The 26567-nt window shown below is 41.9% G+C and overlaps 1 protein-coding gene across 3 annotated transcripts in view; it reads left to right on the plus strand.

The window, feature by feature from the left end:
- The first annotated feature begins 3722 nt into the window (after nucleotides 1–3722).
- The window catches only part of LOC120540379 (chemokine-like protein TAFA-1), a 251517-nt gene continuing 228672 nt past the window's right edge, over nucleotides 3723–26567 (plus strand). The window contains exons 1-2 of one of the 3 annotated variants that reach the window (XM_039771091.1): nucleotides 3723–4152; nucleotides 6153–6288. In XM_039771091.1, coding sequence (XP_039627025.1) covers nucleotides 6162–6288 — 127 coding nt within the window. In that variant the 5' untranslated portion in view covers nucleotides 3723–4152; nucleotides 6153–6161. The remainder of the gene's footprint in view (nucleotides 4153–6152; nucleotides 6289–26567) is intronic. The other 2 variants (XM_039771090.1, XM_039771089.1) reach the window with 2 other exon arrangements.

Below are 26567 nucleotides of genomic sequence, written 5' to 3' on the forward strand. Positions count from 1 at the left end.
ATGTGCTGATCCAGGCAGACACATAAGGAGAAAGACATATTACTCAAGTGTGTAAAATGCATGTACAGTATATGTATCGAAAACTTATACATACGCACAAACAAAGAGTTTTGCACATAAGAGTATGCAGTAGTATTGCTTTACACATGCATATGCATATAAAAAATTTGTATAAAAACAGACATTCATGCATGACGATACACAGACATGCCTGGTCACACATGCTCAAGGATGCACTTCAAGGGATGCTGACACTGGTCCAGACACAAGCAGATACATGCAGAAGTCACACATATAACAGACATGGGCACAGGCATACACAATGCAGATAAACACAAGAGAAAGATACCAGAACAAAGGCATGTATGCAATAAATATACAACCACAAAGAAATAAGGACATACACACATTCAGTCCCACTGAGTCAGGCTCCTGTCATGTGTCCGTTAGCTTATATTTCTGGAGCACATTCAACTGGGTGACGTGCACAGTCCCAATAGGAGTGCCCAGGTGTTTTTGTGCACCCTTGGCTCCCCAACACTGCATCCTGCCTCCCACTGATGCAGTTGCCAGCAGAACTTCACAGTGGGGCTTTTTTTGAAAACCACGCAACAGGATATCGGGAGCTAATGAACACAGGCTCAGCAATACTGCCACACTGTGAATTTGTAAAGCCCTCTGCTGTTTGTGCTAATATTTTGTAATTAACTGGCACCTTAAGGTAAAGTAAATATTGGCTTTAACTTTAGTCTTTAATACAGCATCCACTTGGAAATTCCATGTTTCCCTGCTGCTCTGCTTACCTTTTCCACAAGGGAGATTGTCAAAATCCAGAGACCGGAGTGAGTGCCCCTGGGGACTGGGATACACGCACACACACATACCTACTCGATGGCGCTAGTCACACCTACTTGATTCTGGTTCTTTCATTCTGCTGTGATAACCAGTCTTTGCACAACGTCTCTCCTGAGACTAACACGCCGTTCGTGGAAACACACAGAACGTCTAGAATGTCAGAGTCTGCTCCTCACACTGAAACAATGATAAGTGCTCAGGGACTGAGGCGAGTGAGAAGGTCAGGTGACATTTACATGAGACACTAGGACAGTTCTTCAGGAGAGCTTTTTGACATTGTGTGAATCCCCAGCAGGGGGCCTAGTGGCCCACTTCATTCTCCTAATACAGCTTGACGCTATAAAGGTAGGGCTGTCCCCGCACTGAACAAATAGAGAGAGAGAAGTCAAAAACAGCTGGGATCAATCTGGGGCTTGGGCCCCCCAGCACTCTCTCTTTGTAATGCCTCAGAAGTGGCTCTTTCTTTCTTTCATATTAAACGCTATCACAGTGCCTTTCACAGTAAACTCCATTACAGATCAGTTTTTGTTTATTTCATGGTATATAGTGCCTTTCATATTAGGCCCTGTTATACTGTAGATCTGTTCTTTCTTATGTTATACAGTGTCTTTCATGTTACGCACTATTAGAGATCAGTTCTTTTTTGTATTAAGTACCTTTCACATTAGGCACTGTTATAAATTCTTTCTTTTTTTCTTTCGTGTTAAGTGCTATTATACTGTAGATCATTTTTTATTTTTGTTTCATATTTTCTTATATTGTATATTTTTATTGTTGTTGAGCACTGTTATAGATTCTTTTCTTTCTTTCTTTCTTTCTTTCTTTCTTTCTTTCTTTCTGAATTGAACAGAGAGCCTCTGCACATCCATACACTTGATGGAATAATTGCATGGTGCTGCAGGTACTGTAAATGAAATATGATAATGGTGACACTGTGATTCTAAGTGTATAAAAATGAACCTGACCTATATTGCATCCCGGGCCACCGGGAGCTGTGCTTATTTATTTGATGCCTCTGCCTGTCATTTGTCACCGAATCCCAGGGAGTGTTTGTTGTGTGCTTTTCTTTGGCAGCGTCGGGGGCTTTTGTGCATTTCAGCAGGAGTTTATTCCACAGCTCCGACACACGTTGGGGAGCCAAGTGGCAAAGCTGAATCCCTCCAGCAAACAAGCTCTGTCGCTTCTTCATTATGAAATGAAAACTCACAGTTTGCTGAAACCCCAAACCTTTGTGTTCGTGGCCATGTGTGCGTCTGTCTGCCGGGGAGAGTGCTGCACCTTCTAAAAGCAACATGCCTGCCTGTGTGCCGTGTTCCAGCAAGTGCCTTTCTGTGTGTGTCGGAGTGTGTGAGATGGTGTGTTATGTGCTTGTGTACAAATGCATTTCCCTGTGTCGTATCTGTTGTTTGACTGTCCTCTGTGTGTTTACTGCATGCTCTTCTATTTGCATCTGTTTTTTTTGTCTGGTTTCACACATTTGTGCTTTACATGTCTTTAGGTTATATTTAATGGTGAATAATTGTACACGTTTTCTGTGTCAGCGTGTGCATATTTGTATATTTATATGTGTGTTTGCTTGTGTATTTATTGAGTTGTGGTTTTTAGTGTCCTGTGTGCATTTACATGTGTCCTCTGTCTGTTCAGTGTGTGTGTGTGTGTACACAATGAACATGTGAGAGACACTTTTTTTAAGTGTAGAGATGTGTTGTGTGTGTGTGTGTATCTATGTTAGCAGTCCGTGTCTGGACATACTTGAGTTGTTGTGTGAATATGAACAGGTGCTCCCCTGTTACAAAATACTATGTACCTGTTGGTGAATACAGATGGAACATGACATGCACTGTCACAGGGGCAGAAGATAATCCTGGCAGCACTGGGCACAAGGCAAGGAAAACACTCCAGACAACTCACATGCACCCACATTCATGCTGACTTAAGAGCTGCAGTTAAACTAACATGCAGAAAGGGGAAGAAAACTCAAGGAGACACAGGAAAAACATGACAACTCCACATGGGAGGGCACTCGATCTGTGGGGCAGCAGCACTGAAGACTGACCTGTGTCCTTAGTGTGTGCTAATGAGTGTATGCCGAGCAGTGCGTGTCTGCGGTGTTTGTGTAAAGCACCTGTTCCCACTGTGACTCTTATGTGTGTGTGTTTGCATGTGTATACACACCGGGGTAAATGGACGTGTTTTTGCTTTGTTTCAGAAAAAAATGAAATAACAAGAGTTTAGGAAAGAATCTGTGCAAGCTGTGGGCCTGTGTTTGTTTCTGTTGGGTGTGCATTTGTGAGTGTGTGTGTGTGTGTGTGTACACCTCACTCTGAACATGCATGCATTTGTGTTGGTTTGTGATTGTGACTGTGTGTGTGTGAGAGAGAACATGTTGATACTTAATCTTTATGTGGGGGTGACTTGATGGCACAATGGAGTGTCCCTGTGTGTCATCGCAGTGCCTGCAATTCCCCATTGCTTGTGTTTATGAGTGGTGACAGTGGCCTGCTGTCCAGGGTTGGTTCCTCTTTTTTCTCCGTGCTAGACAGGCTCAAATCATGCATGAGTGGCTGGATGGATTTGTGTGCGCTTGCTGTATGTGAGTGTGTGCCTTTGCATACCTGTGTGCACCTCACTCTCTGTCCGTGCCACTTTGTACTGCGTGCCCTGCTTGTACTCTGCATCTGTGTGCTGCTTGCCGCGCGTCACAAGCCCCTATATGCATGACGGTGCACCTGCTTGTGTCCCTCTGCCTTTTCCTGACGATTTGCGCTCGGTGCTCTTTTCAAAGGGTTAATAACTAAGCTTTATTATGCAATGAAGCGGCTGCTTTGTAATAGTGGGCAGTCCGGCTCCCAGACATGTGATACCCCTCCCAGTAAGGCTGCGCTGGGATTGCGAGCGAGATCGCGCCTGTGCTTAAAGCAGCTTTTCAGTGGGAGGAAGGCTGATGTGTCATTGATTCTCGTCTTTAAGTAAACGTGAAGCTGCAAATTAAGTCGAGAGCACTTGGAGGCTCCCCTCCTCTAGCAGGTGGCGCCGGGAGATGATTTAGAGGTGAAATGACAGGGTTTCCACCCCTTGAATCCTGGCTACTTTCTCCCGGTGCGTTTCAGTGCTGATGTTTTATTCTGTCTGCAAGCAGCGCTGGAGCCGAGCCGAGGCACTACAGAGTTTTCAAACAGGGACCTGGACGATTATTTTAGGAACTCCCTGCCAGAGGAATGAATGGATCTGAAAGCGAGTGTTAGGTCTTTCGGATGAGCGCTCCGTGGGCTTTGTGCTCCTGGCTGGATTACTCAGGTAAGACTCGGGCTGGCGGGATGAGTGCACGGAGAGAATGTAGGACAGGAGGGGAGCAGGGAGGTGAAGGCAGAGGAGGTACGGCAGGAGAATTGTCTGGGGCTCCTGAGCAGAGAGACAGAAGAAGAATGGCAGGGGGGCCAAGAAGCGAGATGCCGGCAGAAGGAGTGCAGAGTGGCACGGAGCAGAGGTGGCAGGGTTTGTAGAATTACAAGGGTACAGAGGGCTGTGACATGAAGGCATTTTTTATTTTTTTTAAATCCAGTGCACAGGTATTTTGTACCCAGGGTCTTGTAGATTGTATATGTTTGCTATTTTGGCACAGTAGAAGTGCCAGTGTATCATCTTTGGAGCACAAACAGGCAGGCAGGGCAGGGCACTTTAACAGATACGGTAGATCAAAAAGCCAAAAAACTTGAGTGAAACATGCAAGGCTGAGATGCCACCTGCTCACTCTCCCTCTTACTACGACTCTCCTCTACCATGTGCCTGCTGGGGTGAGGACACAGAACTTGGTTTTACTCCCGTGCTTGTGTCTCTCATTGGGCACTCATCTTTCCTGAGTACTGGTTACTGGTAGATTTTTTTTCTTTGTGTCTCTGTGTGCTGCCAGTGGAGGTTAGAGATGGACCAATTTGAAAAAGAGCTCATCTGATGCTTGAGTCCTGCCTGGCAGCAATGAACCAAGCAGCCGTCACCTGTGACAGAATCGCTAGCAATCTTGCTACCCTCTCAAGAGACTCTGTATGGTATAGGCATCTGCATCTATTCATTTGCCTTGACCAGTGCCAGTCTATAAGTATTCTAGTAGCATTTAAAAGACACTTAGAATGAAATGAAGCCAGCTGTAGTGAAGAGATGCCATGCGGGAGCTAGCAAGTAGCAGAGATGCTTCTGGGGATGTTGTGCAGGGCCAGCAGCTTATGGGGCAACAGCAAAGCCACCTGTTATGAAATTCATAATGTCAAGAAGTTACATTACCCAGCCTCTGGCATATTCCAATTGGAGGCCCATGTTTACCTTGGGAAATTTGTTTTACCACGCTGAGCTCAGTGCCAGCTTTGCAGTATGACGACAGAGAGAGAAACAGAAAGTGAACAGAACAAAAAGAAAGCGGAGATGAGAAGTAGGGAGAATAAACTTAGTGTGACAGCATCCACAATGTGCCATTCTGTCCTTGGATAAAAATGTTCAGCCTAAGGAGTTAAGAGCTACATGTACACATGGGTACTGGAAAAAAGGTGGGTGCTGCACCCCACAAGATGGGAGAATAGATTAGGGGGCTAAACCTGTGAGTCCATCAAAGCAAAATATAAGCACTCAAAAGGTGCCTGTCTATCCCCAGCAGATATGCAAAGCTTGGAACAGCAAACAAAGGGGCACTGGGAAAATATGGGTGCCTCATTCAGAAGGCACCCACGTTACAATTATGAAGAATAGATTTTAAGTTAGATCTGAATTGTGGCCATCACAGCAAAATATAAGCAACCAACAAGTGCCAGCCTGTCCCTAGGTAAACATGTCCAGTCTAAACTGTTAGTAACAACACACACACACACAGGTGCTGGAAAAAGATGGGAGGTGGGAAGAATAAATGAGGAAGTTGGGCCAATATTCTGTTCATCATCACAAAGTTCAAAAAGAGGTGCCGTGCTTTCTTTGGGTTACCTGAAGGGAAAGGGGCAACACACATACAGGGCCAGTGGAAAAAGATAGGGGCTCCACACGCAGAGCACTTTCGTGCCACCTCCATCCTACCAAACTGGTGTTTTCGTTTCACACTTTCAATGTCACAGTTAGTTGTACTGAAGAACTGTTGTGCCTTCTGTTTTGTTTCTTCTGGCATCCAACCATACCTTGTGGGTGCGATGTTTGCCAGCACCCACTACTGGTAAAATCCTTAATGGTGAACCCCAGCTTCATTTTTTTTTTGTTGTAGGTGGCGCGGGTTAACGCACCTTTGTAAGATTACCAAGAGTACCTGTTCTTCTCTGTTTTAGACTATTGCAATGGTCTCTGCCATGTCCTGCTTGCTGTATTTCTGGATAAGTGCCAGTGCCTTGCTGCTATGTCAAGCCACCTACTATGGTGACATAGAAGATCCAAGACCAGGTAGGAGTCCCTTCGGGATTCTAGGTACATTTCTTTTTCTTACTATAAATTCTTCATCTGTTTAAATGTTCTGCATGCAGACTCTGTGCACCTGTGTATAGCATCACTTGGCGGTGGAGTTTAACGGCATGTGTAAAGACTTTGTGAGCTGCCGAAACATCTTGTGAAATGTTAGCTATCAATTGTCAGGGAGATCTTATTGAGTATTGGGGAAATTGAGTGAATGGCATCGTCCTCAAGGGAAATGTGCAGCCGAATGGTCACCCACTGGCATGCATGAGCTTCTGTCGGTATGATCAGTCCGCTCACACTGTGCAATTAACAGTCCTTGGTGAAGGCTGTCACTGGAAATTCGACTGCAGTCTCCTCATGTGCTGTGATGGTGTGCAAAAGGAGGGAGAGGTTTCATGGACGATTGTCAGTTACTGTGCTAAGGTAGCAATGGTGGGCTTGTAAAACTGAAATGAACTTATTTTGTTGATACATGTAAATGACGAGCAAATTACCTGGGTGCAGGCTGTGAAATGACATTTTAATATTAGACGTTTCATGGCTGTCACAGTGTCTGATACTTGTGTGTCTGTGTGTAAATGTGTTTCCCATAGTGAGAGCCTCTTAAATTATGAAGCAGGCCATGGAAACAAAAATAAAAAAAAATTAAAAAAGCAGAGAAAGTCACGGCCAGCAAGGCTCTGAAAAGGACAGGGGCTGGGAATGGACTGGAAATGGAGGGGGCTGAATGGGATGAACCCCCTGTGGCATACTGGCACTTTCATTACAGCATACCTAAAGCACAATACCCCTGTTCTACTTCCAGGCTTCATTATTACTATTAATATTATTATTAGTAGTAGTCCTGCCTTCTTATTTTTGTTAATAATATTACTGTATTAATACTATTAGTATTATTAGTCCTTTATTATTATTTTTATTAATTAACTATATTACTAGTAGTGGTAGAAGTAGTAGTTCTTCACTATTATTATTATTATTATTAATATAAATAGTTATATATATGATATTATAATTCATAATAATATTATTATTGTTCTACATTATTATTATTATTAGTAGTACTGTGTATGGATGGGATGACAATAATACCACTTGACTTGAGTAGTTGTAGTCCTTCATCATCATCATCATTACTATTAGTATTCGTGCTCGTAGTAGTAGTCCTATTATTATTATTACTAATACACTGCATTACTTTTATTATTAGTATTAATAGTAGTGTTAGTAGTTGTAGTAGTCTATCATCATTATTATTATTCATAGTAATATTTTTAGTGTTATTTTTTTCTTCTTCTTCATTATTATTATTATTATTATTTTACTTCACTTGTACATTATATATCAGTTTGGCCAGCCTTCATTATTTCTTCAGTGTTGTTAAAATTTTTTTCTTTACTATTATTAGTCTTATTATTTCTTCATTCTGTCTATATGTTGTCATTTCCCCAGACTTCACTGTTTCTTCATAATATTTATTGTTCTCATTCCTTCATTATTATTTCTTCATTCTGTGCCTACATTGTCATGCGTCATTTTGACCAGCCTTGCTTATTCCTCTGTGTAGTTCTGCAGGTTGACTGGTAGCTGCGGATGCCCTAGCTGGCAGCTGCTTATGGTTTCATGAAAGTCGTATCGCTTCAGTCCTAATTGACTCATTATGAAGGGCTGATCACAAAGAGTCAAGTCAGAGGTGCCATGTCTTCCTAGCCTCGTCTGCCTCAGTAAGCGCTTTAACTGCACTCCCAAACCCAAAGTATCTTCAGAAAACTTCTCATCCTCTGGTCTCTCTTTCTCACAGGTAGCCCCGGCTCTTCACAGGACCTTTTTGTTATACTTTTTCCCACCGTCACCGAGTACGAAGAGTTTCAGTCACAACTAAAATAAAAGGCCAGCTTTAATGGGCAGAATCTTTTTTGGAGTTCTTGTGCCTAGTGGTCTTGTCCAGTAGTCCAGTAACAGTTACGTCAAGTAGCCATAGCTGTTCAGTCACATATGCAGAGTTCAGTGCATGTCAACATCTTACACCGTGATAAACATGAATATGTTAAAATGCATACAGTTATTCTAATTAATAGAAAACTGAAATCTTCGTAGCTAATGAGTTCCTTACTCCTGCCTTTATGCTCCCACTACCTGAAATCTTGTGGGGAAAAAGCCCTGAGCAGAACTGTTAGCACAGTACAAAAAATGACTGCTGCAAGGCACTTTGCTTTACAATATTTTGTTAAAATACATTTACAATTATCAATCTAACTTTGGAGAAAGCAGGAGTGAACAAACCCATCAAACTGTGCACTTGAAACAGTTCCTTTCCATTCTGCCGGAGTTATACTTGCATCGGCTTTCTGTCCGAGAGTTGGCAAGTCTTCTTGAGAGGGATGCCTAGTACTCCCTCTGCGTTTGGTGCCCGTATGTGTTCGTTCATCCCTCTCAGCTTTTACCCGAGTACAGTGCCCAGTATCAACTGAAGGTTGAGTGTCCATCAATTCTGTATGTGGACTCTTAGGGGTTTGCTAAATCACCTTGTAACATGGCACACTTGGCAAGGCGCTATATCAAGTGTATGCTGATGGCTATGTGGCAGTAGTTCACACTTTTCATATATACACGAGTCCTGATGACTTGAATAAAGTAACTAGTAAAGTTTCCTCTTCGCTGTTTTTAATTCTCACTGGGTTTGGCATGCAGAAGTGAAAACAAGCCGTTCCAGGGACTGCTATGCTAAGATTATTGATGAAAATGTTAATATGGTTTCCACTGGAGGACAAGGCGTGAGAGTCAGAGTGAAAGGGCGACGAGTTGCTGTAATTATTATGTTGCACTGGCTGATTCGGAGGACGCTTCTATCTGGCAATTTGTCACTTTGATGGCTGTCAAGGCGTGACTGCGCGCCTGTAATGTTGATTCACAAGGCCTCTGGTCGCCTGGATTTGTGTCTGCCGCTGAGCGTGTCCTGGCAAGCTTGGCTTAAAAAGCCTGGGCCGGAGAAAGAGATGGGACTTTGCCATTCACATTCACCAAGCTCACAAGCGACAGGCTGCGATGCCTTCAGCTGCATCTGAAAAATCAACTGAGACGGAAATGTTCTAAATAGCGGATACAGGCTCAAAAAAATGACAAATCTTTTACACAGATTGAGTGAAGCTTTTCCAGCTGCTTCATCACCTGCCTCCACAGGCCCCGCTTTTCCCCATGAGTCTCTGCCAAGCCAGCTTCCCGCACCCCATAAGACTGAGATTGATGGAGCTCCCGGCCTAGGCAGCCAATTCGGGTCTCTCAAGGAATAATCCGCCACAGTGACGGATGAGCAGAATTTGACAAGAAACGCATCTCTTTATAGCCCGTTCCACACCTGGCTCTTGTCAGGTCCCCTGGACAAGAGGACCTCAGCCTAAGACAGGAAGGAATTTACTAGAAGAGGATTCTGGGAGGGCTCCTTGTGAGTGCAGGGCCTGCTAATCATCGTGCTGGCTATTAATGGAACAGATTAATGGCTGTCCATGGTATTTACGGAGTTCCTTTTACAAATGCAAATTAAAACAAAAGGATAGAGCCCAATGGTAAATTACACCCTCGGCCTCATGCATGATTAGGCTGGAACAATGTTAGCCGTGCACATTGCATACATGGGGCCAGGCATCTCCTTAATGCAGTCTATAGACAGAGTGCTGTGCCAGGTTTGGATTTTAGCTGCTGACAAAAGCCATGCAGATTGTAGGGCACTAAAGGTTGGTGTCCATAGAGATAGCGATCGATCACACTGCCCAAATGGAAGTTGCTGAGGATAAGATGGCCTGCTGTACCCAGCACAGCATGTTAAGCATGATAAGCAGAGTGGAAGTGAAGTGAAGTGGAGTGCCTGATTCACACTGCTGTTTCTGTCTTGTCATCTGGATGGAGTCCTTAGTAGTCTTAACATACGAGAACTGTTGGAAACTCTTCCATTGCATAATGGGACTTCACATCAGACTGGTGATGACTAATGAAATGTAAACCATCTCCTTTTGGTCTTGTTGAAGACCTTACTTTAAATTGACAGCTGGAATCCACTGTACTAATTCCCATCATACTTTGACGTCACCCCTTGGTCTTGGTTAAATGTGTGACCATCTCTGTCTAGTCGAGGGGACCTTTGGCTCTTAAGCAGTGAAGTCAATACAGATAGGGTGGGATTATCTGTTATGTGAGACTTTGAAAACTCGAGGCCACAATGATACAGATTCAGAGCTGCAAGTAATCCTCCTATACAATAATTGAGAACTTGTACAATGAAGAGCGGGTTTATAGATATTGAGGGTGCAAAAGTATCAGTGATGTACAAGCATGGGGACTGGAGACTTTTAGAGGTGGGCTTGGGGTTTTGAGAAAACTCTTAATGTACACCATACTGTAGCTCAGAGACCGGGCTTCTCCATGTTCATTCAATCGTTCAAGCTGGGGTTCACATTCATTTTTACAGATTGGGGTTTTAAACTCATCCTGGTGGGCCATACTGGCTACAGGTATTTGTTCCAGTCATTTTTTTAAAAAAGTAACCAATTACTTTTGTCAATGGACCAACCTTCTTAGTTTAAATGAATTAGCTTTTTAAGATTCACAACTCTTGGTTCCTCCTTAACCAGCAGCAAAACAATAGTAAGATGTGCAGTAAGCCATCAGGCAGTTCCTGGAGGGCTATCATTTTCACTCCAACCAGTTCCTCAATTAAAAACCAATTTAATGTCCAAAACTGTTGCTTTTCTTCTTTCTGCGATCTCCATCATCATGTTTGGTGAGCCAGTGCAAAATCATAATGCTCAGGCCATCGCGTTGTTCTTTTCAAATATTTTATTGAAACAGCTGTTATCTGATGGACACACAGGTGCAAACGCGAAGAAGTTAGCTGGTCATCTGCTTTGGCTGCTAGTTGAGGAATAATAAATAATTCAATTCAGTTTGTTTTTGTAAACCTGACTGACTGCAGGTGCCGAGCTCTGTGACGAGTTCACAGGTAGATTCAAACACAAACACGTTATAAGTGTTGGCTATTAAAGAGCAAGTTATTTAAAGTTACTGCAAAAAGAAGTAGGTTCTGTTAGCAGCAGCCATTTGTTATTAATTAAGAAAGCAGCTGGAATGAAAATTTGCAGCTACTGCAGCCCTCCAGGATCGGAGGTTGACACCGTTATTTACACAGCGACCCCTTTTAGCTGCAGGTTTTATCTAACTGTCCTACCGTTCTTTTCAGACTCAATTCTTAACTCATCATGGTGTTTTTCTTCTCAGTTTGCATGTTTTGCAGCCAGTTTAGAAATGACAGAACTAAGCTTGGTCAGTTTTCACTGAAATGTACCAAGCAGTTATGTATGATACTTAGGGATAGTTCAGTATTTTTTATTAACTTGGTTTTTAAAATTATCATCATCATCACGATTTTTATTTTGCTGTTCTAGGTGTTCTAATTCTAGCATGAGAGGAAGTCAAAAAGTAAAAGCAATTTGAAAATTGAGTGGTAACTGCAATTGATAGAATACAAAACTTTGCGATGGCTTATGGGTAGTTCAGCACTCCGCTGTTAGTCTAGCTGAAGCCATGGTCAGATGACATGGACATGCCACTCCGAGATTGCACCATTGTTGAACAACATACCATAGAAAGATTTCTGTGGCTGAGGAAGTGAAACCTGCTGAAATTTGTCAAAAGATGTTGGCCTGGCATGGAAGTGAAAACAACAGGACTTAAAGTGGAAGAACAAGTGTAATCGATGAAACTCCTTCTGGTTGGTCATCATCATCACTTACATGAGCCCACATCGACATGGCGAATGCCTTCATCAGAGAAGACTGACAGTGTCCACAGTCGTTTTATGTTTGGTTATCAATAAGGATCTGCACATGCCATATGCATGATGACTTGGGATGATGTTTGTTACTGATCTGCACAAACCAATGTCCTTTGGTGAATATTAGCAGGTCTCACTCCCCTTAATAATTCTTTGCATTTATATAGCGCTTTTCTCACTACTCAAAGCGCTCAGCAATTGCAGGTTAAGGGCCTCACTCGAGGGCCCAGCAGAGCAGAGTCCCTTTTGGCATTTACGGGATTCGAACCGACGACCTTTCGATTGCCACCACTCCGCCATGCCCAAAGTAATATGACTACTGTGTCTTAGTATGGTGCAATACCACAGCAGAGTGTTCATGGTTAGTTGACCTTGACTTCAACTAGATTAGCAGCAGGGTGCTGTGCTCTCCGTGTTCAGACTACCCATAAATAATCACGTGCATGTTGTATTGCATCAGCTTCTCTCCATTGCAATTACAGTGTCATTTTGACATTGCCTTTACTTTTTCACTTGCCTCCATACTCGTTATTTCCAGCCAGAGCAACACCTTAGTGCGTCTGATGCTGAAGTTGTTTGAGCTTTTCAGGTTCTCAGTGTCGTTTTGCCCCCATGTCTGCTCTGCTTGCTGAGGTTAATTTCGAGGTTAAAATGAAGTGAGCAAAGTATACAGAAAAAAGGCAAATAAGCAGGAAACAACAAGTTAAGTATTTAAAGCTGTAGCCAAAATACAAATAGATACGAGTGTCTTGAAATGTGGATTAAGACAAGTGATGAAAGCCCAGCTAATAAAATGAGATAAATTAGAGGGAAGATGACTGGCTGATTGTGAAAATGGGATGACAGAAACCTGCAGCCATAGAGGGTCCTAAGGACAGAGTTTGAAGACCACTGATATAAAGAGTAGAGATTGTTAGAAGTAAGTTGAGAATCACTCAACCCTATCATCAGGGGTCAGATGTTCTCAGTTCCTCTTTGTAGACCAAGAAGAGAATATCAGTAATGAGAGCCCTCTGCTCTCCAGTAGTTGGGGATACCATGTGGAGTCAAGGTGATGAGTAAAGAGAGAAGCCTCCTCACCAATCATTTCATTGATCAGTGACTCTCAAACCCAGTCCTGTGGACCCCCTATGGCTGCAGGTTTTTGTTCCCGTCTTCCCCAATCATTCCCCTTAAACGAGGTTATCATTTAACTTGCTTTTCCTTTCTTTCTCGTCTCTTATTTTACATTCAGAAAAGTCCAACAGTGTGATTTTTACATTTATAAAACATTCATAAATATTTGTATTTCTGGAATAGCTTTTAATGCGTAATCCTCTTTTGTTGTTTTACTATTAACTTGCATTTTTGCTGTGTAGATTCCCACCTTAATTTTATCCCAATAACAAGAACAAGCAAAGCAGAATTGGGGGCAAATGACACTGAAATGCTACCACGTCTTCAGCATCAGACTCACTAAAGTGTTTATTAGGCAGTAATGGAATAAATAACCAGAACACCTGGAAAGGCAGAATGAAAATCACAAGGATGATAATGAAAAGCTTAAAAACCAAGAGTAATAAAAAGAACACTAAATTATGTTACATACAGAAATGTTTGGTACTTTCTAATAAAAGCTTGCACAATTTCTACATTCACCCCAAAATAAGAGCTTGTTCAATTGGGGAAGGAGTCCAGCTAAAAAAAAAAAAAGCTGCAGCCACCCTGGGTCCCCAGTTTGAGCCTGAGAGCCACTGCTGTAGACAGCAGTCATTACTATAAGTAAGGTGAGAACCACTCAGCCCCAGAACATCGGGGTGACAAATTCTCAATTCTCTGTGCCTCATTTAGACCAAGGAAGTGATGTTTTCACACTGTATGTCGGTGAGTAAAGACAGAACCCTTCCATCAGCTAACAGAGGATCACTGAATGAAAGCGCTTCTGTAGATAAGAGTTACCATTAATCAGAGAGCCGTTCTCTCCAGTCCTGCAGACGCAATGCCTCAAGGGGACAGTGTCCCCATAGACGGTCGGGGCTTTGAGTCGGGTGAGAATGACTACATCCTGTAATGGAGAATGATGTGGACTCTTGTTACAGAGGGGAACGGAGCTATCAATCATGCAAAGTGCTTTCTCTGTAGTGTTAAGAACTGAAGGCCACAAGGGGGCAGCCCTTGTATATTAAAGGCCTCTAGGGGAGACGACTTGTGAATGTTCCTACAAACAAAGACCACCAGTTCAGGCTACTAATTAACAGATGCGGCAGTCTGAGAAGTCTCTACTGTGAGATGCTACAGCCACTACATGGATGGCATATAGACATCCATTAAAGAATTACAAAAATCCTAATCTGCCGCATAGTGGTGTCACTGGACAGAGGGGACTGAAAACAGTGGCACATGTAGACTCGTGGGCATATTGATCTGCTCAGATACACTTCCATGTTTCCACCCACTCCCTCTCTGCCATCCGGAGATTTCTACTTTGGTCACCTTTTGCACTTATATTTCAAAATCGTTCTTTCTCATTATTGAATGCCAGTTTCCCTGGAGGGGACTTGGATGGCAGGCAGCAAAGGGAATGTGGGGTAGTGGCTGTAAACCACAAGGTTCAAACCCGTGCTGTGACACCAAGTGTCATCGGACTGTGTGAACGGCAATCCTCTGTAGCTGTTTAAAGGCTGAATGATTTCCGCTGATTTCTGTTCCTTCCTCCTTTTCAACCTGATGGGGTGGGGAGTGGCAGTGTTGTTGCCTTATCCTCATATTTAATTCACTTTTCAGTTATTCTAACAAAGCACAATATTACTTGTAAGCCCAGCGTGCTAATTACAAGTCCTGTAAATGATGAGTGACTATCAAAACATAGCAGGGGTGAATGACGCCGTGAATGACGAAAGCCCCACTCAAGCCCGAGTATCGGTCCTGTTAGTACACAACAAGCTCGGCAGTTTAACTCTAAATAATTAGCCTCAGGATCTGTATTGCATATGACAGCCGGGAGCAGATTCACTCTTCTGTTCCATCATTGCTTCCTCTGCCATCTATCTCTGTACAGCTGGCTGCTACTGCTGCTGCTGTTGCAGCATCCATAACAAGCGCTCATGAAAAATGCAACACACTGTCAGTATCTCACTTCTGCTGTTGGCGTAACAGTCTACATGCCAAGTTCAAAGGAGCTTGCTCCCCATTATCTGCTCTCACCCATGGATGTGTCGCATGGACACACAGGTGGCATTCTGCACCACAGCCCTTTATTGCCGCACTTTGTTCATAGTCTTTATTAACCTTGGGCACAGGGCGCCGGCTATCATTCCCTCCTTCAAAGCCATTATAGTCACAGGAACTAATTGGAGACAAAAATCCTGCACTCTCTGTTAGTCCAAGAACTGAGCAAGTGAGAGGCGAGGCTGCAGTGCTGCTTGATGACTACCAAATCTGAAGAACCTGCGTTTTCTGAAATCCAGCAGACACTTCTAACAAGCGCACTTAATCTTTTCGGGAACAATAGCTAAAGTGAGAATTAAAAAGTGCATCGGCAAGATGCTGCATGACGCATTGTAATTTCTCCCATGCAAATTACAGCAGAAGCCGAAGACAAAAGTGGGGATCCAGGGAAGGGGGGATTGGAAGAGGGAGATGGGCAATGAGTGAGATGAGGAGGCTACTGAGCAACAAAATCCCTGCGTGTCTCCGTCCACGCATTGGCAAAACAAGCCACACGCCGCTTTCTCCCATCTGCCCTTTGGCTAATCAAAGCAACCTTTCAGAGTGTACGTGGTGGAGGCCTGCACTCCACCGCTCTGCACAGTTTTCTCACATTTTTCGATCAGCTCTCAATCTGGCGTTCTGACAATTTGTCATGGATCAGATGAAACAATTTGTTATGGATTAATGCACTTAAATGTCTCTGTGATAATCAGAGCCGTCATCGGAAAAGCTGAAGAATCCTATTACTGCACACTTTATGGCACAAGCATCTATCTCTCTGTCTCTTCAGCGGGAGGGAGGAGGAGAGGGGGAGACGAGGGGGGGCTATGTGATGGTCAGAGTGGCTTCTCCATAAGCTCGGCAGTGCAAGGCGATATGCAACAAGACCTGAGACTTGTCTGACGGAGTTCCAGGCTCACTTCATGGCTGCTTGTGCTTGGGCTGTAGGCTTTGACACCCTGCTGGTCCTTTTAGGGTGATGAAGCTGGTGCTGTCTGTGTGCAATACTGTATACATCTTCTCCCTGTATGTGCTCTTGTATCTCTAGGTGCTCTTGTTTCTACCTGCATCCTAAAGACGTGCTGTAGGTTAACTGCATGAATGAATTTGTTTTGGTAAAAATTAATAAAGTTATTTGAATTGAGGACCAGAAGGTGACATGCAAGTTAAGAAACACACTTAAACGCCCGTCTGTGGAATGATCTCCCTTTGTCTATTCAGACTCCACCCAAGTTACTCTTGTTTAGCCATCTTTTGAAAGAGAATCTTCTCATTAAATATTTTAAAAATACTTTGTTTCTCTTCTAACAAAGAGCTTAGAATACCGATTTGTGCCGTAGTCTAGATATCGAGTAGTCACATGGCTCCCCCTTACTTTTTTTTTTTTTGGTCATGTTCTCTGTTGTTTTTGATGCTTGCACCTTCTAATCATTCTTGCATGTATGACAAGTTGCTTTGTAAGTCGACTTGAATTTAGGAAGCTACTAAATACTAATAATAATTCCAATTAAGCATATTATGTTTCCAAATGATCGGATACCAGGAAAACTAGTGTACAAAAACTGAGCACTGAATGTCAAAGGGAGCATCCATCAAACTATGTAGCAGTGGTGCAACAACAGCATCACAATATGACAGCGACCATAAAAAAACTACACGTAGTCAGAAAAAAAAATCTAACAATATTAAAATGAAAGTGAAATAAAATTAACATCAGCATTGGATTTAGCATCCCAAAAAAACGTAATACACAATCATTTAAAAATACGCCTCCAGAAAGGAGTACAAATATATAAAGTATGCTGACTTGGAATGAGACTGTATATTGTATGAATGTTAAGGACCAGGAGGTGAACATGGCCAGAAATAAACTGTGCTCAATACTGAACGTCCAGCAGATCTGCCGTCAAATCAGTCGCTAACCAGCATGTGAGCAGGAGAACTATGATGGACAGGAGCTTTGCACCCAATACTGTCAGCATAGGCTGCTACCTACCTGTCAGGCACGGGGTTTCGAAATGGGTGGATGTGTTGTTGGCCCACTTATCTGGGGAGAAGAATGTGGTGAGGAAGGGGATACACGTTAGATTGCCAATCACATAAAAGGTGGATTATGTCACTTGAAAATTAGGTGAGCCAAAATCTGCCTAATGCTCTGCTGTGGAAAAGCATGCTGGGAAGGTAATGCTTACATTATAACCTCCGTCACCAGGCTCTCTCAGCTTGTTAAAAAGAGGAGGTCACTGATGACGGGACCTAATCTGTGTTCACACTTCAGACCCCCTTGACAGACTGGCCCAGTGTTTTGTAATCTCAGTTCTGGAAGGGCCACATGTGTCTAAAGTTTCTTGTTCCCCACCAGATTCACAATTGGTCAATCATTGTCCCTCATCTTGTATTTTTGGATTATACATTTAGAGAAGAACTGCAATGTGAGATTAAAATGCATGAAAATATACTTTTAAGTTCTTAACTTGCTTTTGTCATTTTCCTTTTGACACATTTTTTCATGTGGAATTTGCCACCTTGATTGTATCTTAATAATGATAATGAGGGGAGTAGACTTGCTGTTGATTTCATTGGTGCCTTACACTCTCAAGCCTATTGGATGTCCCAATTCTACTGACTCATTATAGCTGGGAGGGCTTGCCAACTACGCAAATCTAATATATAAAGCTTAATGGGCGTTTGTCTGCTAGACAAATCACACCATTTAACCTATCTCACCAAATTTCCCACAGAACCCTCTCTGAACAGGGAAAGCACATGGGTCTGGCCTATTCACATGGCGGCTCGCAGGCCACATGCAGCCTAGAAGCAACCTCCGAGTAGCCAGGAGCCTGTCAGAAACACCGAGACAAAGCCAGACAAGCACATTTCATGAGCCTTCAGAAATTCATAAATAAAATCCTATAGTAGTACAGACTATAAATGCAGCACTTCGCATAGCCTAGCAACATTCAACCCACAATGCAGTGCATTGTTGTGTGTCTGGAAGTGGTGGTAGTGGTCTATGACACAGTGTTCTTTTTTTTTGTGACGATACACTGGTTGTTGCATGGACTACATATTAAACGATTCTATAATTCAATTGTGTGCCGTGTTAGTTATATTCTAGTTTCATCAAGCGGATGCAAATGTGGGTTTTCACGAATGAATCTAATTGTGACTCCAATGAGAGCCTCATAACTGACAAGCACTGTTACCACACTTCTCTTCATACGTTGGCCTTTCACTTGTACGCTTCGAATCTGGGGACTCCTGGCTGTTATGAGCATGATAATCGGTCATTGACACTCAAAGCAAAGAATGAATTAGAAAGGCTGCGTTTGATGAAAACATGCAAAAAGTTTGGAATTTTCCTTAAAACTCAATCAAATTAAGCACTGATTGCTTTGTGGGTTTATGTCACTTTTCTGTGGAATGTACAGCTCCTTATTATCCTGTGGTTAATATTCTTTGATTTCAGAAATTTTATTTTTGTAATTTTAAATTATCAAGCACAATATTATGCAGGTGGCATAAAAATAATACCACTGCCTCGCAATTAGAAGGTGCTGGGTTTGCGTCCAGGGTCCTCTCCGCATGTTTTGGGTAGTGAGTAAAGTGCTATTTTGGGATTGGCACAAGTATGTGTAGTTGCTTCCTATGTTGGGTTTGATCAGTACATTTTTGATTTGAGGTCAAAGTGTTTCCCCTTTGGACAGTGTACAGTATGTAGTGACTGCACCTGCATTTTATTCCACCTTGGGTAGTGCCAGGCATCCCTGTTAGTGGGGACTGATGGCTGTCACCGAGTGGGTGTTTCTCACCTTTGATTTCCAGAAGTGTCCTACTTTGTGGTATATCGTGTAGACATATTTCTTCGACTACTGTAGAGGGCACATTGCTTGAAGCCAGCCCGATCACATCAGCCATGAATCATCAGTGCCACAATGTTATCATTTGCTCAGCCTGAAATTGCAGAGTTATGCTGTACCTTTCATGTCGATAGAGTGTGTGGAATTCATCGCTAGACATGGAGTGATAGCATCTCTGACAAGGTCCTTAGAAAACAGAACACCTCTTGCTTCTTGAGATGTTTCCTTTTATCAGATCTTTGCTGTGGACTGTGCTTATTCATGGCACTTGCACTATATTTTAAAATATAGCAATTTATCAATTATTCCCTGCCAGCCTAAAGCTGTGGATATTTTGTCAGAGTATACCTGACCTGAGCCTTCTGGTGTTGATGCACAATCCGTTGTTAAGGTGAGGTAGGCACAGTCTCAGGTCACCATGAGCTTTTCTTTTTTTTGTGATGAAGTTTTTATTGAGATAAACTAAAATAAACAAGAATGCACAATTTTGGTAAATTTCAGGGTTATTATATAAGATATTTGCTACGTTTACACTGCAGCCAAAAGTGGCTCAGCCAAATTGTGCCTATTGTGCCAAGGGCGCCAGTTGTTTACGGTACAAATCTGAAGTAAATCAAAATGAGCAGAACAAAGAAAAAAAAAACAAAATGGACTCTCTTGTCTGAAAAACGATGGATTATAACTGCCTTTAAACCTTACAAATGACTATGAATTTTCCAAAACCTTGAAAAATGTAGGCTGGGATTCCTGCCAAAATGAATACGGCAAAATATTGGAGTGTTTGAAGTTGCAGTACAGCTGTTGACAAAGGAGATGGGTAAAGACAGTCCTCAGAGTAAAGATGACATCACAAAGGGAATTATCCAAACAAACTTAAGCCGATTCCTGATCTTCCCCAAGTTATATGCCAAAACGTTTCATTTTCACCATCCACACTGCCATGCGAGTCCTGGTGTTTTTTTTGATTTACACGCTTTGGAAAGCATTTTCAAACCAATACATTTTTAGTGATTCAAAACTCCATTGCGGTGCAAACAGAATGTCAAAATGATTAAAAAAAGATGATCCGTGTTGTCATGCTTCTGCCAGGGCTCCTTCCACTGGCTTGGGTCTCAAGTCCTTTTTATTGGCTTTTTTGTTTGTTTTTCATTCTTTTGTTCATGTTAATATTGTTGATCATTTAGCTTCTATGCGTCCATATGTCTTCTGCTGTGTCCCATGTGTTTTGTGGGTGGTACCTCAAGAGGCGGAGCCACCTGTCCATCACCATCAAGGATCTGCCCTCAGCCTTTCCCACAGTCCCTTGAAGTTCATTGAATGTACTGACATTGTTGAGTTCTCTGGATTGTTATTATTATTGTGCTTTGCAGAATTCCTGGATTTTTGACCTTTTTGCTGTGTTTTTTGGGCATTCTCTGAATTTTTGTTTTGAAACCTTCCTTCCTAATTTGCTACTGCATTTGAGACTCTATGCTAAGGTACTCCAAAGTTCCTGATGAGTGCAGAGTACGTCTGAGAAAAGGTTCAGTGAGTGTTTATTATTATTATTTTACCTGACATTACCTTTCGGATTTTGAGCTCTGTTCATTTTCTAGAGTGAACGACTATGTTGTACTCATATTATATTCTTCATCTCTCACTCCAAGTCATAGCTTTGCTTTTTCCTGTTTAAAATTGTGCAAACTGAAAATGGCATCACTGGGTGCAGAGAAGACTCTCGTCTGTCTCCAAAGCCATTTGAAATCATGAAAGAAATGAGAAGATTTTCATTTTTCTTCATGTTTTGATTCTTCTAAACACATGTGCTCTAACTTTTGAAGCAGACAGGCTAGCTTGAATCCATTTTGGCCAGGCTGTTTCTTATGCTTACATGCAGAGCTGATTAGATTTTTGAAAACTTCCAATTACTTCCTGACGTCAACATAAAATGATTGGCAGTTGAAGCAAAAGATATGTATTCTTAATTTCATTTAAATAAACATTTTTGGCATACACAGGATGACTATATATGTCAGTCTGGTACAAACAAATGTCACCAGCAGACTAATAATGTAATTATTTTCGCCCCTAAACAAGTGACAGAGGCTGCAGTCATTGGTAAGACGTGTGTTTTGTGCTCCGCTCGTTTTCTAAAGGTTTGTAGTAAACGCCTGACACTGACCCCCTAGTGAATGTTTGTATACAAATAGCTCGCTTCAAGACCAGGCTGTCCCTTGAAGGGAAACCTCAGTTCTTTTGACGTTTGCTTCATTAGTACACTGAGCAAGTCTTGTGTTCACATCCCACACCGTATTTTATATCCATGGCTTACACAAAAGAGAAATGTGATCAGTTGAAGCTGTGCGCCACCATTGTGAAAACATATTTTACCTTCCCTATAAACAGTTCTTGTCTATCAAGTAGTGACATTGTTTTTTCTTGCAAATTATTTCAAACGTTTGCAATGAAGTTCTGTTTTTGGCTGTTTATGTTTTGAAATGTCGGACGTAAGAAGAACTGAATTAAGAGAATTAGGTACGAATGACTAATGACCTTCACTGCTGCTGAGTTTTCCATGGATGAAGAACATTTTGCATTGATCTGCTTTTTACCTTTTCTCTTGAGAACCAATAGTAAAAGGCGCTGCTTAGTCTCGCCTTCTTTGAATATGATAGAAGGTGGCTAAAGAAGAAGAAAGCAAAAAGGGAGATGATGAAGGCTTGGGGCACCAGCTGGTATCCTGATTAATGCAGCAAACCATGAGAAGCAACAAAAACTCTGAACAGCAAAAGGCAATTGCAGACATTGCTTATTTGGTGCTGAGTCTTCCTAGGCTTTCCTTTGTTGGTATCTTGGAACTCTGCGGTCTCCTGAATCAAGTCCATGAATAAACGCTGACTTCCGGCGCTTCTGCTCTTTAAATAGCCCACAGGGTGGAAGAGACAGGACCTCCAGGGCCAACCCTGATGTGGCATCAGTGGGCTTCATCATCCGGCCTGCAGGCAAGAAAGAAGAGCCACTTGATGACCACGTTTCCCCAGACACCAGTGGGTGAGTCCCTACTGTCAAATTGTCACCTGGATTCTCCTGATTTGTGCACTTGTGACACCATGTAGACTTGTGCTTGTAGAAGTCCGCCTCGGCTCCATTTATCTCTTTTGGCATTCTCTAAGCGTTTATTTCTCTTTTAATTTGGTGATATTTTGTAATGTATTAGGAAGTGCGGATTATGAATTGTTCAAAATCATCTGAGATGGACTGGCATCCTTTCCAGGGCTGGTTACTACTTTATACCTGGGCAGTTGGAGTTCTGTCCCCAGTGACTCTGAATGTTATGATATGCAACTTATTTGTATAGTGCCTTCACTAAAAGTTTCCAGAAGGTATCTTGTATGTTGTTAAAGGAAATCAGTGTTATAATGGGACCATATGCTGAAAATGGTGGACTTTTTTAACAAGCGCTCCAGTTGTTTTTTCTGTGAGGCAAGTGACTGACAATTTCCCAGAATACCCTCTGCTTCCTGTTTAACCAGTAATCTCTCCAAAGACTCACAGACAACTTCTCAAAAATCCAAGTTAAGGATATTGAGTACTTTTCTTACACCCACTGTATCTCTGAGCTCCTCAAAAAAATCTGTCAGGTCTGTCTGACTGACTCAAGTGTAGCTGATTAAATCCTTTGGTGCCCAGGGTGATGGGCAGCCAACAGGTCCCTGACAGGCTAAGCGGCAGACAAGATTATGGAAGCAATCAAACCTGCCCCTTATGTTGTGAATCTCTGAGGAGTGGATGATGTTGGGCAAAGTAGACCTGCTGACCCAGTCTATAATCTCAGAGAAGTTATTGTGTGTTGGAGGAGCAGAGACTTCAGTGAGCGACAAACAAATTAAAAAGCAGCAGTGCTGGTCAAGGAAGGCCTTGACCTCTGAACACCTTGAATCACAATAAACAGCGTCTATTCGGCCGTGTGGGTGGGGGCCAGGAAACTGTCTTATGATTCCCAAGTGAAGATATCTCAGAACATGCTGACGTGCCGCGTGTCTGTAAAAGGCAGCGATTATTTGTAGTGTTTTTAGTGTCCTTATTGTCATGTGTATGGAGTCACTGGCTTGGGCTAATCAACATGCAACGTTCCCATCATTAGTGAGGAGGTCTACCTGACCTTCAAACTTTTGTTGTCTTTAACTAAAAGAAATCTAAGAGCATTTTCATCATGAACAGAAAAAGAGAATAAAGTTACAAAATATAAAAAAATGATTATTGTTATTGATTGTTGTAACTCTTTTCTTGTATTTGTGTACTGCTGCTATCTATCATATAGTGCCTTTTCTATCTATCTATCTATCTATCTATCTATCTATCTATCTATCTATCTATCTATCTATCTATCTATCTATCTATCTATCAGCTCCCTCCACCTGGTGGTTGACCCACCATTCTGTTGCATACGACAGCGAAGTGTGCAGCAGTAATTGGTTTCTAATTAATAAAGTGGCTGAAAGGATCCTGCAGCCCACCCGTTACTTCATGTGTAAATGATTCATGTTTATGGTTCTGTTATCCTTCTTTTCATGTTAAGTTGTCTGTAATAAAAGTGAACTGTACTGAAGAGGGGGAAGCATTGCTACGTCCCTGTCCTTGTCCTCCACTTTGATTTTTGTCTTGACGGGTGCTACGATTTTGCCAGGTAAGGTCAAACGGAAGTGTGTGACATGTGACATCTCACCAGCTTAAAGGTGTAAAAGTCAAGCCTTGTACATACTGGTCATCCAAGAGATAAGATTCTCTCTTAAAGATTATTGAGTTCATCCTTTTTTTGTTATGGAATGTCTGGTTATGAGCACATCATGGGCGCTGTTTGCATCCCTTCTTGTCTTTTTGGTTCTGACTGTTATGATTGGTTTTTATGCACTTCCCGGAAGTGATTTGGACTATTTATGTATGTATTCTAAGGTTTTGATACCCACTGAATTACATTCTTGCATTTATTTGGTGATGATTTGCAATTTTTATCTTTATGCTGCAAGACCATTATGGTTTTCTTGTGGGCGCTGCCCTTTTCTGACATTTACATTGGGGGTTTTCATGACGATGAAAATATCCAAAATATCCATGGGGTTGTGCAGTGAGTGATATATTGGATTCAACCATATAAAGGCTATGTTGATAGTGCTAATATATTATTCAATGTTGAATAAAAACTGTGTATGGTTGGCAATCATTTTTTTATCTTTTGACTTTGATTTTTAATGAGCACATTGGGTTATTGAAAGGTATGCTTCATTTCCGGTTAACGAACTTGGCATGGCTTCTGTTTATGACTTCTCTCCTGGTCCTCTTACTAAAATTCTGTACTGTCTGTTTCAGTCAGCATGCTGACCCTTGTCTTGAAATTTTTTGACATGGCGACATCTCCTGATTCCAGTTCTGCGCAAAGCAGTTATTTCAAATGGGACAGACTCAGAAAAGTCCAGAATCATTCAGGAGTAATAAAGCAACAAAAAAAAAAACACAAAACGTTATCCAAAAAGTCAAAACACTCAGGGCCTGGTCTAAGTCCTCACCCTGACTTATAATTCAAAAAAGTTTTATCTTTGATCAGATACGCGGATGAGAGGCAAACTAAGTTATGTGTAGTGATGGCAGGTGTTGTAACACTGGTGACCTTATGATGGGCAATGGAATGTCGTTTCTACCAACAAACAGAACAAACCAAAAAGACCCAAAACATTCCAGTCATAACGATCACAAAAGATAAGGAGGACAGGAAACACCAATCCAAATCACACATCAACCAGACTGACATAGAGAAAAACTGAGAATCACTACAGAGTGATGTGTAAAATGTCAACTAAAGTTTCACTCCAAGTCCACTGAGCCACATCTTTGACCAGCCTTCAGAGCAGGGGCGTCCTCCGGCATGGCCTGACAGCTCCTCATTTTAGCGCTTTGCACCTCGAGCCTTCTAGATGGTCACACTCCACCAACATGTTTTTCACCCACCACCTTGTTAAAAGTTTAAGTGAGGGGACACCATAGAGCCTGGAAATAACTAGTCACATACATCATTTACAAGGGGATTGTAGCGTGGCTGCCATTGATGAAGAAGAAGAAAATGTCTGGGAGTCCACAGCTGGTGTGTCCAGCTTTTTGTTTTGTTAAATATGGGCTCAATATAACATTTACAAGGGCCTGGGAAGATGCATCGAAATGCTTTATATCCATTCTTTATGCAAAGAAATATATTTTAGTAAGCTTTTAAAAACCCATTTAATGTCAGAACCCGTCTCAAGTTCCTCACAAACACACTCTGCTCCTGCAGCAGTCCTTGTAAATCGACTGCTGGAATGACTTCTTCTCATTAATAATTTCACTGGGTCAATAATTAGCCATATTTTCTACGGTTTACATTTTGAAACACTGAAAGTAATGCTATATTAGTGTCTGATTTGTCATGTGGACGTGTCATTTGCAAGTGAAAACAGCAAAAGACGCCCGCCTCATCTTGCCTGCTGGGAAAAAGAACGAGGACAGCTAAAGCCGATATGGCTAAACTTCTGCTTGCAAAAAAGTAGGTCTTTTTTATTTTTATACCATTGACATTTGGAAATTTAATCCCAACCTTTAATACATGGTTAATAGCCTGCAAAATCAATGGGTTTTTAACATAGTAGCCCTCATTTAAAAAGCTCAAATTCATAGAAAAGACAAACTAATAAAATAAGAATGTTTTTGAGGTTTTTAACCTTCAGCTTTCCTTTATTTTATGGAGCCCCTTCTCAATTGTGTGCTTTCCCATACCCGGAGCTGCATTACTGTTGTTTGCCTGAGACAAATGGGTTTTATTTTATATAGTGCCTTTCCGTAGTGAACAACATCCACAGACACTTTACAATTTAAGGTACATGATTGGTTTATTTTTGCCTTTACTCTGTATATTGTCGTCATATATACAGTGTTGCGTATTGGAGTTCCAAAGATGGCATAATAGGAGTGAAGCCTCCAAAATTTAGTCACTCAGTGGGCCAAGACCTTCACTAGCCTATCCCAGAAAGGGCTCACTCAGTCCAGCTTACTTCAAACTATAACAGTAGGCTACTGGCCTAGCAGGCTAACAAAAGATCTAGAAGGATCCCAAAAAATCACAAAATCCACAGAAGAAGACGGATGACCATAAACCCATGACCTGTGCACAGATATCTTTATAAATCAAGGATTTATTCACAGAAGTGAGAAAATATTGCAGAAAGGCTCAAAATAATGAAAAAAGAGGCAAAAAGGAGTTGCTACCATAAACAAGTCTAAATCCACAATCTGTAATTGTATTCCTTGAAACAGAAGTAAGAAAGTCAGAGACACCAGAAAAATCCAAAGAAAACTCACAGAATTCCAATAAACGCAACTGTTGTCATAGCAAGCAGACACGTTTTAATAGGGCA

The sequence above is a fragment of the Polypterus senegalus genome, chromosome 12 (genome assembly GCF_016835505.1).
Source record: "Polypterus senegalus isolate Bchr_013 chromosome 12, ASM1683550v1, whole genome shotgun sequence".
In the NCBI taxonomy this organism is placed as follows: Eukaryota; Metazoa; Chordata; class Cladistia; order Polypteriformes; family Polypteridae; genus Polypterus; species Polypterus senegalus.